This window comes from Podarcis melisellensis (assembly GCF_964234715.1).
Source record: "Podarcis melisellensis genome assembly, chromosome: 3".
Classification (NCBI taxonomy): Eukaryota; Metazoa; Chordata; class Lepidosauria; order Squamata; family Lacertidae; genus Podarcis; species Podarcis melisellensis.
This window is the reverse complement of record NC_138530.1, coordinates 2219129-2231435: the sequence shown is the minus strand read 5'-3', so window position 1 is coordinate 2231435 and position 12307 is coordinate 2219129. Positions and strand designations below refer to the sequence as shown.

The following is a 12307-nucleotide window of genomic DNA, read 5'->3' as shown; positions in this document are numbered from 1 at the left end:
CTGTTAATACTATGGGAATCCGTGCTTCGCAAGACGAAAAATTCGCAAGACGAAAAAACTCGCAGAACGAATTAATTTTGTCTTGTGAGGTACCACTGTATGTCACGGGGGGGGGGGGGGGCTCGCTTCAGGATTTTAGAGATGCTTAGGTGGGGCATGGCCAAAAAGAGGTTGGGAACCTCTAATATAGACCTTTCTACCCATCACCCCCAGCAAGTACAGCCAGGCCCCCCCACCTCAGCCCCAACACCCTATAGCCATGCAGTCCCAAAAAACTTCAGACTGCCAAGTTGGGGAAAGGTGAGTCGAACTACCAACTTCCAGAGCCATCTTGTGTCCTGGCTCTCCCAGGGTGAAGAACTCAAATTTGGGCTACGTTTCCTTTTCGGGGGTTGCACTAGATGAATGTTGCAGACCCTTCCCGAATCTATGTTTCTGCCTAAACTTGCAGGGGTCAGCAAACGTTTCAGCAGGGGGCCGGTCCACTGTCCCTCAGACCTTGTGGGGGGCCAGACTATATTTTGAAAAAAATAATAAACGAATTCCTATGCCCCACAAATAACCCAGAGGTGCATTTTACATAAAAGGACACATTCTGCTCATGTAAAAACACGCTGATTCCTGGACCATCCGCAGGCTGGATTTAGAAGGCGATTGGGCCGGATCCGGCCCCAGGCCTTAGTTTGCCTAAAGGTAAAGGTAAAGGTACCCCTGACCATTATGTCCAGTCGTGGCCGACTCTGGGGTTGCAGCGCTCATCTCACTTTATTGGCCAAGGGTTAGGGTTTACCTTCCCACCAGAACGGTACCTATTGATCTACTTGCACTTTGATGTGCTTTTGAACTGCTAGGTTGGCAGGAGCAGGGACCGAGCAACGGGAGCTCACCCCGTCGCGGGGATTCGAACGCTGACCTTCTGATCGGCAAGCCCTAGGCCCTGTGGTTTAGACCACAGCGCCACCCGCGTCCCATTATCTAAGTTAAAGGTAAAGGGACCCCTGAGCATTAGGTCCAGTCATGACCGACTTTCGGGTTGCGGCGCTCATCTTGCTTTATTGGCTGAGAGAGCCGGCATACAGCTTCTGGGTCATGTGGCCAGCATAACTAAGCCGCTTCTGGCGAACCAGAGCAGCGCACGGAAACGCCGTTTACCTTCCCACCAGAACGGTACCTATTTATCTACTTGCACTTTGATGTGCTTTTGAACTGCTAGGTTGGCAGGAGCAGGGACCGAGCAACGGGAACTCACCCCATCGTGGGGATTTGAACCGCCGACCTTCTGATTGGCAAGTCCTAGGCTCTATGGTTTAACCCACAGCACCACCTGCGTCCCCTTAGACCCCTGGCCTAAAGCAGGGGTCAGCAACCTTTTTCAGCCATGGACCCATCCACCGTCCCTCAGACCATGTGGGGGGCCAGATTATATTTTGAAAAGAAAAACAAAAGAACGAATTCCTATGCCCCAGAAATAACCCAGAGATGCATTTTAAATAAATGGACACCGGGGAGAGGCAGCCCGCCTCCACCTGACCAGCCCTTTCCTTGCTCTTACAGGTCCGGGGAGCAAGAAGAGGCCCTCGGGACCCTGCGGACATCTGGGATCCCTGGCTGCTCTCAAATACGCCGTGGTTGGGCTCTACCTGTTGGTCTTCCTGATCCTCGTGGGCGTTTTCATCCTCGCAGGTAAGGACCACTGGGGGGGGGAATACCCCACATCTCCCCACCACCTTTCGCAAGTAAAAACAGCGAGAAATTGCTGGTAGGAATTTAGGGAGCTGCTTTGTACTGTGAGTCTGAACACTGGTCTATCTAACCCAATAGTGCCTGCACGGACTGGCAGCAGCTACATTTATTTATTTCTTTATTGCATGGCTCTTGTGCACCAACCAGAGGGTTGGTGGTTTGAGTCCAGCCAGGGATGGATGTGGACAGGAATCCTTCATTTCAGGAAGTGGGACTAGATGAGTCTTTTTCCCCACTTTTATATTTTATTGGTTTTCACATATTACTTTACAATACAGATGTACCAAAGCCAACACCTTTTCCTCCCCTTCCCCCCATACATTTACATTTCTATTTCCTCAGTCCATCATATTATCCTTTTCTCCTTCCTCCCACTTCCCTCCGCCCCCACTCGATTTCCTCCACGTTATACAATTCACAATAATCTTTGCATTCTACAACCTTCTCAAATCATCTATATATTCTCATTATCTTTCCTTACTAATTTTTCTTCCATCCAGTACTTCACATTTTAATCTAGGCATATTAGCATATATATTTTTGAGCAATATTTTGCCATATATTCATCAAAACATTTCCACTCCTTTTTAAATTTTTGATTAGACCGGTTTCTTATTATAGCAGTTAATTTTGCCAAAACTAAATATTCATTTAGTTCACAAATCCATTCCTCCTTTGTGGGTATAGTTTGTGACTTCCACCAAGCAGCAATCACTATTCTAGCAGCTGTACTTGCATATAGAAAAAATCATTTTTTTCCCTGTGGTATCTCTTCGTCTATCAATCAAATGAACTAGATGAGTCTTAGGGTCCTTTCATTTCTACAATTTATGTGAATCTAAGTGTTATGTCCTGAGTTGAATAGGATTCAGAATGCAGCAGTCTGCTTGTTTGGAGGTTCTAGCAGGGGAGCGCAGCTATCATATACCCTTGACCGAAGAACGGTACACTCCTTCTATCTGGGATGGTCGTCCTCTTCCACCGAGCGCGCAGCTTCGGGAGGGACGCACATGGAGCGGTGAGGGAGGAAGGGGACACCCGCCTAGCCAGCCAGATCAGCCGAATAAACCCTGGTGATCAATGGGGTGACAGAATTTATTTAAGGATAACTATGAGAAATGTTGGTCAGAGATAAAAAGAGATCTGGAAACATGGTCAAGATTAAAACTTTCCTTGCTGGGCAGAATAGCTGCTATAAAGATGAATGTATTGCCGAAAATGCTATTTTTGTTTCAGTCCCTCCAGATCGTGGATAAGGTGGAATGTTTTGGAAAATGGCAGAGGGATTTATCTAAATTTGTCTGGCAGGGCAAAAAGCCCCGAATAAAGTTTAAAATACTAACAGATGCGAAAGAAAGAGGGGGGTTTGCCCTGCCGGACTTGAGGTTATATTATGAAGCTGCAGCCCTCTGCTGGTTGAAGGATTGGATTCTATTGGAGAACACCGACGTCCTTGACCTGGAGGGATTTGATAATGCTTTTGGGTGGCATGCATATTTGTGGTATGACAAGGTTAAAGTTCATAAATTGTTCAAAAACCATATTGTCAGAAGGGCAATTTTCATGGTCTGGTCAAAATATAAAGACTTATTGGAGAGTAAAACTCCGAGGTGGCTCTCACCGATGGAGGCCAAAGCACGTAAAAGACTCAATATGGAGGCCCACTGGCCTAAATATTGGGAAATAATTGAAAAAATTGGAGATAAATGGAGGTTACAGAGTATGGAAAAGTTAAAAAACAAGGTGCGAGATTGGTTGCATTATGCTCAAATCCAGGAAGTTTTTAAAGCAGACAAAAAAGTGGGTTTCCAGGAGGAAAAATCGAAACTAGAAACAGAGTTGCTTGAGCCAAAATCTAAGCTAATTTCGAGAATGTATAACTTGCTGCTTAAATGGAACACACAGGATGAGATTGTCAAATCCTCTATGATAAAGTGGGCACAGGATTTGGGGCATAACATTATGTTTGAAGACTGGGAAAGGTTATGGAACACCGGAATGAAATTCACGGCATGTACTGCCTTGAAGGAAAACATTATGAAAATGATATACCGGTGGTACATGACCCCAGTCAAGCTTGCAAAGATATATCACCTGTCCGATAATAAATGTTGGAAATGTAAGGAAGAGGAAGGGACATTTTTACACCTCTGGTGGACCTGCCCGAAAGTGAAGGCCTTCTGGGAAATGATACATAATGAATTAAAAAAGGTGCTGAGATTCACCTTACCTAAGAAACCGGAGGCCTTCCTTCTGGGCATGGTAGACCAGAGGATGGTCAAGAAAGATAGAACTTTCTTTATGTACGCTACTACAGCAGCGAGGATTCTGTTGGCAAAGCACTGGAAGACACAAAATCTACCCACATTGGAAGAATGGCAGACGCAGCTGATGGACTATATGGAACTGGCTGAAATGACTGGCAGAATTCGAGACTCGGGAGAAGAAGAAACGGAGGAAGTTTGGGAAAAATTTAAGGACTATTTGAAAAAGCATTATAAGTTGTATGAATGTTAAAAAATGCTCCTCTCCAGGAAGGTATAGCTTCAGTATCGGCAAATTTCTGAATTGATAAATAAGACACTATAAGACAGAAGTGAGGTAACGAAATATTTTTATTGTGTGGAAATTAAAAATTAATGCAATTGTATTGAAATGTTCACATCGGATAACACGATAAAATGGAAGATATATTGTTATGTATAAAACAAGTTAACAAATTGCTGAGGTTTTGGTTACACAGGGAATGCAGTGCCCGGGAGATGGGGGGAGTCCATTGGATTTATGGAAGTATGTATTTGAAAGTGGAAATTTGTTTATTAAAAACCTAATAAAATATTTATAAAAAAAAAAAACAGAATGCAGCAGTCTGATTGGTCCCAGAACAATAGAATTCAGAATGCAGCAGACTGATTGGTCCCAGAACAATAGAATTCAGAATGCAGCAGTCTGATTGGTCCCAGAACAATAGAATTCAGAATGCAGCAGTCTGAATGGTCCTAGAACAATAGAATTCAGAATGCAGCAGTCTGATTGGTCCTAGAACAATAGGACCCAGAATGCAGCAGTCTGATTGGCCCAATCCAAATCCAGGTGGAAGAGAATCCGCAACATGATTGGCCTACAGGAGAATCCCGGAATTAGCCATTCACATATGGCCCATTGTGTAAATAATGTATATAAAGCAGATATTCTGGAGGAATTTCCATTCCTCCTCACCACTATGAGCTGAATAAAGAGCATGAAATCCACTCTCGACTCTGAGAATATTTCACTAAGTGTGCACAAAGCCAGTGCTAGATCTTCCTGGATCTCTGGCTCTGCTGTTTCCCCCCTGGCCAAGATCCACCTTCTTGTGGGTTTGCAAATGCCACCTCCCGGCCTTTTGGGTGTAGCCATGGGAAGACGAGGGCATGCAGCAAACACTCGGTGAGTAATGCTTGGCCGGGGGCAGACGTGTCAAACCCAATCCTCTGCATAATGAGCCGAGTGAGGTTTAGTGGGTGGCCGCGAAGAATCCCAGGGAGACTTTGGGCTCCGTCTCTGGGTTTGTGGGTTGGGCAGAGGCCACCGGAGCACGTTCCCAGAATGTCTGCTCGGCTTATGCTGAGTGATTGCTTCTCCCCCGGGACGACAGATCATGGCACCAGAACGTCCAAAAGACTGAAGGCTGTAGGGGAGCCAAGCTGGGACTATCCACCCACACAAACCCAGGCTGTGTTTCTCTCCTGATGTCTTTCTCCAAAGGCTCTTTCTGAGAGACACAGTCGGGGGCGTCTGGGTTCGGCTTGGAGCAGCAGTGGTCAACGCATTGGCAAGTGTGACACCAAGGGGAGCCCAGATTGTATATCCAGAGTACACACCATAGCATCACAGAATTGCAGAGTTGGAAGGGACCCCCCAAAGGTCATCCATCCCAGCCCCCTGCAATGCTGGAATCTCAACTAAAAGCATCCATGACAAGTGGCCCTAGTAAACAGCCAAAAGTGAGGCTGCCAGCCCGAGTGAGCTCATCTGTTTTTGCCAGGGAGGAAAATGTGAGAGGAAAGGTGTTTCACCACAAGCTGAGGCAAGAGCAGGAAGAACATAAGAAAGTCATAGAATCCTAGAACTGGAGAGTTGGAAGGGATCCCAAAGGTCACCCAGTCCAGCCCCCTGCAGTGCAGAAATCTCAACTAAAAGCATCCATGACAAGTGGCCATCAAACCTGTGCTTAGAAACCTCCAAGTTAGGAAAGTCCAAAACCTCCTGAGTGTGATGGCCTGGGACTCAGACTCAGAATTGGAACCAGAGGAGCCTCATTCCGCACCGGATCCTCTGCCTCAGACAGCATCTGAACCTCGTCTGGGGTCTGATTCTGAACAGCCCCAGTCTGCACAGGTTCCCCTGCAACAAGCACCAGCTGGGCCGAGTCAGGGGCCTGAGCCTGCCCTGGCTCCAGATGCGGGGGTTACCTTGTTGCCTCCAACTGGGCCATCACCTACAGCTGCTCCACTACTGGTTGGGTCAGGGGAGGCTGAGGCGGCCTCTGGGTCTAGGAACCCACTGATGTCTCCCAAGCTGCAGAGACTCAGGTCTGAGAGGAGAGCCCTGAGTACTCGCAGGAGGAGTGTTCGCCTTCAGGCAAGACAGGGAGTGAGTCGCCGTGGGATCAGGACTGTTGGACCCTGCCCTAGGTTGCGGGAGTAACGTTGCTGTTTGCCAGAACCTGCCTGTGATCCTGTGTGTGACCTTGCCTGGTTTCCTGCCTCGTGTCCTGCCTTGGCCCTGTTGGACTGACTCCTCACGGAACCCTTGGATTCGGGACCGGACCTGGACCGTGTTACTCAGGTTAACCCCGGGCCCAGAACATTGAAGGAGTCCGTTCCACTGTCCAAAAGCTCTTACTGTCAGAAAGATCTTCCTGATGTTTACTTGCAATCTCCATTCTTGTAACTTGTCAAGCCATTGGCTCGGGTCCTACCCTCTGGAGCAGGAGAAAACAAGCTTGCTCCATCTTCCATGTGATAGCCCTTGAGATATTTGAAAATGGCTCTCCAATCTTCTCTCAGTCTCCTCTTTTCCAGGCTGAACATACCAAACTCCTTCAACCATTCTTCATCAGGCTTAGTTTCCAGACCCTTGAGGTCTCCCTCCTCTGCACACCTTCCAACTTGTCAACACCCTCCTTAAATTGTGGTGCCCAGAGCTGGACACAGTATTCCAGGTGTGGTCTGACCAAGGCAGAATAGAGTGGGACTATGACTTCCCTTGAACTGGACACTCGACTTCTGTTGATGCAGCGTTGAATAGCATTCACCTTTTTTGCTGCTGCATCACACTGTTGACTGGTGCTCAGTTTGTGGTCCACCCCAAGACCCCTAGATCCTTTTCGCATGCACTGCTAGTCTTATATTTGCACAGGTGGTTATTCCTGCCTGTAGAACCTATCATTTGAAAGGTGATACTGTAGTATAAAGCTGGACCATCAAGAAGGCTGATCGCCGAAGAATGGATGCTTTTGAATTCTGGCACTGGAGGAGACTCTTGAGAGTCCCATGGACTGCAAGAAGATCAAACTTCTCCATTCTGAAGGAAATCAGCCCTGAGTGCTCACTGGAAGGACAGATCCTGAAGCTGAGGCTCCAGTACTTTGGCCACCTCAGGAGAAGAGAAGACTCCCTGGAAAAGACCCTGATGTTGGGGGAGATGGAGGGCACAAGGAGAAGGGGACGACAGAGGACGATATGGTGGGACAGTGTTCTCGAAGCTACCAGCATGAGTTTGACCAAACTGGGGGAGGCAGTGGAAGACAGGAGTCCCTGGCGTGCTTTGGTCCATGGGGTCACGAAGAGGCGGACACGACTAAATGACTAAACAACAACAACAGTAGTCATCTTCAAATATCTGAAGGTGTTCCATGGAAGGCTGAGCAAGCTTGCTTGATTCTGCTGTGGAGAGCAGGACCCTAACCAATGGATTCAAGTTGCAAGGAAGGAGATTCCGGACTAAACATCAAGAAGAACTTTCTGAAGGTCAGATTTGTGTGACGTTGGAATGGACTCCTCGGAAGGTGGTGGCCTCTTCATCCTTGGAAGCTTCTAAGAACCTCCATTAGAGTCCCTTCCAACTGTCCAATTCCATGAGTCTAAGATTTCATGTGTGGCCTTGCTGTACTCCAAAGCCCCTTTTGCCACATCTGATTCCGATCAGAACAAAGAAGGCATTTCATTTCCAAGGAGGGGCTGTCATAATGTCAAATGTTTGTTAATTTTTCTCTGAATGGGCGGGGGGAAAACATGGCAATTGTTATGATGGATGGACGGATCCTGGACTCTTGTCCTTGCAGAAGGTGGTTGGGGATCATCTATGCTGACATCTGCCTTCCCACCCACGGTAGAAATCTTTCTCCCTGGGTGGAGGATGAAATTGAAATGTGCCTGGAATATAAAGCTCCACAATTCCTAGAGGAAGAACAAGGCGATGAATCACTGGCTAATTAGGCTGACCTTATTTTGGCTGGCTAGTTAAATCTGCAACATTAACAGCAGAGATCTCTTAGCAGCGACGCCTCTCGCCTCTGAGTCCATCAACTTTACTCTGGCTCTCGGGTTGCTGTGCAGGTGCCAAATCTTTTACTGCCTGCAGAGATGAATGACAGGAGGGCTCGCTGTACCAGTGATGGCTACATTTTCATTCCACCGACGGAAACAGTGATGCCTCTGAATGTCAGTTCCTGGGACAAGTGAGGACAAAGGTGTTGCTCTCAGGTCCGGCTTGCCAGCTTCTCCCATCTGGTCGGCCACTATTAGAGCAGGATGCTGCCTGAGATCTGGCCCCTTTGGCCTGATCCAGCTGCAGGAGGTGAGGTCTTCCAAACTTCCTATGGAGCCTCCAGTTTCAGAGGCAGTCTACTTGCATTCCTATGCTGTTCAAGGAATTTAGCCACTGTGAGAACAGGATGCTGGACCACATGGGCCTGATCCAGCTACAGGACTCTGTGAGGAGGGAAGGGATCTAGGAGCCTTCATATGCAAGGAGCAAATATAGGTCCTCTTTGTTCAGGAGCTGTATGGGCTCCTCCACACTTACACCTTTTCATAGAATTGTAGAGTTGGAAGGGACCTCAGGGGACATCTAGTCCAACCCCCTGCAATGCAGGAATCTTGTCCACAGCTGTTCCTAGTTGGACTCGGACCATGAACCTTCTGGTTAACAGCCAGACACACTGACCCATTTATATGCTAATAGTAACACATTGAACCTTAACTCCATAAAGATCAGGCAACCTTCCAGTCATCCGGTTTAGGGAACCACCCACTCACAGTGCCTTAGTCTTATCTGGATTGGGTTTCAGTTTGTTGGCTCTCATCCAGTCCATTACCGAGGCAAGACACTGATCCAGCACCGCCACAGCCCCACCTGCAGATGTAGAGAAATGGAGATGAGTGTCATCAGCATGCTGCTGACAACGTACTCGAAACCTTGGATGACCCCACCCAGCGGTTTCATGTCTTCTTCTTCTTCTTTGGCAATCCCTTGTAGCCGAGCAAGATTGTTTTCCATAAACACGGTTTTTACAGTGGGTCCGTAAGTGACTGTGGAGGCCAATTCTGGATCCACATGTCCTTCCACAGTGGGGACATAGGTTTCCGGGTGGGAGTTGATCATGGTGAGGGTTTGCCAAGCATGCCTTCCTCTTAGCATGTTTCTCCCTTGCGTCCTGAGTTCGAGTGTCTTCAAAGCCCATGACACCTTTGGTAAAGGCTGTTCTCCAATTGGAGCGCTCACAGGCAAGTGTTCCCAATTGCTGGTGTTTATACTACATTTTTTTAGATTTGCATTGAGACAGTCTTTAAACCTCTTTTGTTGACCACCAGCATTACGCTTTCCATTTTTAAGTTCGGAATACAGTAGTTGCTTCAGAAGACGATCATCAGGCATCCAAACAACATGACCAGTCCAACAAAGTTGATGTTGAAGAATCATTGCTTCAACATTGGTGATCTTTGCTTCTTCCAGTACACTGACATTAGTTCACCTGTCTTCCCAAGTGATGTGTAAAAATTTTTGGAGACACCATTGATGGAATCTTTCAAGGAGTTGGAGATGACAATTATAAGTGGTCCATGTTTCACAAGCATACAGTAAGGTTGGAAGTACAATAGCTTTGTAAACAAGCATTTTGGTTTCCCTGCGAGTGTCCTCAAACACTCTGCACTTCAGTCGGGAGAAAGTCACACTCTAAACAATGTAGGGGATGGGATTGAGCCCTGAGGAACCCCACATTGAAGGCTCCATCATGCCAAAGAGCAATCCCAAAGCATGACCCTCTGGAAACGACCATCCAAGTAGGACTGGAACCACCACAAAGCAGCGCAGCTCACCCTCAAGTCAGACAGTCGCTCCAGATGGATGTGACAATAAATGGTATCGAAAGCGGCTGAGAGGTCAAGGCGAATGAAGGACAGAATTCTCCTGTCTCTCTCCTGACAGAGGTCATCATTTGGGGCCACCAAGGCAGATTCTGTGCCAAAATTCCCATGATTCACCCGTAACCTTGCAAAACAGGAAGCTGAAGTTGGGTGATTTATGCTACTTGGAACCAGGCGATTTTTTAATATCCTCTGCCTGCAAGGGGCTTGAGAGCAGCTCTCAGCTGTGGCGATGGAGCACATTTAACAGCCCTTGCCTAATCCAACAACACTCCAGGCTAAAAAAACCCTCTGGCTGGGAAGGAAAGGGCAGCTGGCAAAAGTCCAAGAAACATGAAATGTCTCCCATAGTGATTCAGAGACCGATTTATTGGGACCGTGTGGTTTGACCCTCCGAAGATAACGCAGGCTGCATAGCTTAGGCCGGCTGGACTCAAAAGCACTCTTGGCAGGCAGCCAGGAGAGAGTTGCAACAGGCCGCCGACTGAAGAACGAGCCACCTGCCCCGAGGAGCTTACACATGTGATCCAGGACCATGAGAAAATATTGAGCTGGGCTGCTGAGGTTCTCCGCCGAAGGAAAACAAAACTCGGCGAGAAATCCGAAATATGCAAGTTTAATCAGTTGAAATGTGGATGCATGCATTTGGATTGCAGGCAGATAGCCAGAAAGAGATGTACGCTCCGTGAGTTCTTCGTAGGATTGTCCCAAATTTCAATTTAAATGCTACGTCCTGTATTGATACAGTTTTGGCCTGTATTTCAGGTCTTCTCTCTCTCTCTCTCTCTCTCTCTCTCTCTCTCTCTCTCTCTCTCTCTGCCAAGTTAGGGGTTCTCTCCAAATGCCTTTGTTTGAAAGGCTGTGTGAAAGGTCATATATTTAAACTCTGGGTAGCCAAGGACATAAAGGTAAAGGTAAAGGTACCCCTGCCCGTACGGGCCAGTCTTGCCAGACTCTGGGGTTGTGCGCCCATCTCACTCAAGAGGCCAGGGGCCAGCGCTGTCCGGAGACACTTCCGGGTCACGTGGCCAGCGTGACATCGCTGCTCTGGCGAGCCAGAGCCGCACATGGAAACGCCGTTTACCTTCCCGCTGGTAAGCGGTCCCTATTTATCTACTTGCACCCGGAGGTGCTTTCGAACTGCTAGGTTGGCAGGCGCTGGGACCGAGCAGCGGGAGCGCACCCCGCAGCAGGGATTCGAACTGCCGACCTTTCGATCGGCAAGTCCTAGGCGCTGAGGCTTTAACCCACAGCGCCACCTGCGTCCCAGCCAAGGACATACAGACTCACAAATTCATCTGTGTGCATCCTCTTAGCCTGCAATAGATCACAATGGATTGTTTTGAAGTCACTTAAGAAATAGATGGGGCAGGGCATTACCCCCCAACTTCTCTGCCCTGCCCTACCCTGTATTTTGCCCAGGGCTGGATTTAGTCTGGATGAGGCCCTCAGCTCCTGAAGCTAATGGGGCCCTTTATATGTCCAGCTGTTCTTTGCCAACAACAAATGGTCGCTGTTTTTTGTGTGTTGAATATATGCTATATGGTAACTGATGGACCTAATAGGTATCTAAAGCCATTTTATTTGTTTTTTTATCTTATATTTTGGAAATGTACATCCAGTTGTTGTTTTTCCTTTAATTTTTTTGGGGAGCCCCCAAGAGAGTGGGGCCCTAAGCTATAGCTTGTTTAGCTTATATGTAAATACGGCACTGATTGTTTGGCAGCTTCCAACAACATTAAAAATACATTGAAACATCAGTCATCAAAAACTTCCCTAAACAGGGCTGCCTTCAGATGTCTTCTAAAAGTCTAGTAGTTGTTCTTCTCTTTGACATCTGGTGGGAGGGCGTTCCACAGGGCAGGTGCCACTACCGAGAAGGCCCTCTGCCTGGTTCCCTGTAACTTTGCTTCTCGCAGCGAGGGAACCACCAGAAGGCCCTCGGAGCTGGACCTCAGTGTCCGGGCAGAATGATGGGGGTGGAGACGCTCCTTTAGGTATATTGAGCCAAGGCCGTTTAGGGCTTATGGGCTCTTAAAGGGTTAAAAGGTTCTTAACTTCCAGCAAGTCATAGAACCTCTGCTTGAAAACCTCCAGGGAAGCAGGTCTACAATCTCCCAAGGGAGTCTGTTCCACTGTCAAACAGCTCT

The 12307-nt window shown here is 47.7% G+C and overlaps 1 protein-coding gene across 1 annotated transcript in view; it reads left to right on the top strand.

Moving 5' to 3' along the window:
- SCARA5 (scavenger receptor class A member 5) overlaps nt 1-12307 on the top strand; it is a 103635-nt gene that overhangs the window by 30045 nt on the left and 61283 nt on the right. The window contains exon 3 of the mRNA XM_081904170.1: nt 1555-1683. Coding sequence (XP_081760296.1) covers nt 1555-1683 — 129 coding nt within the window. The remainder of the gene's footprint in view (nt 1-1554; nt 1684-12307) is intronic.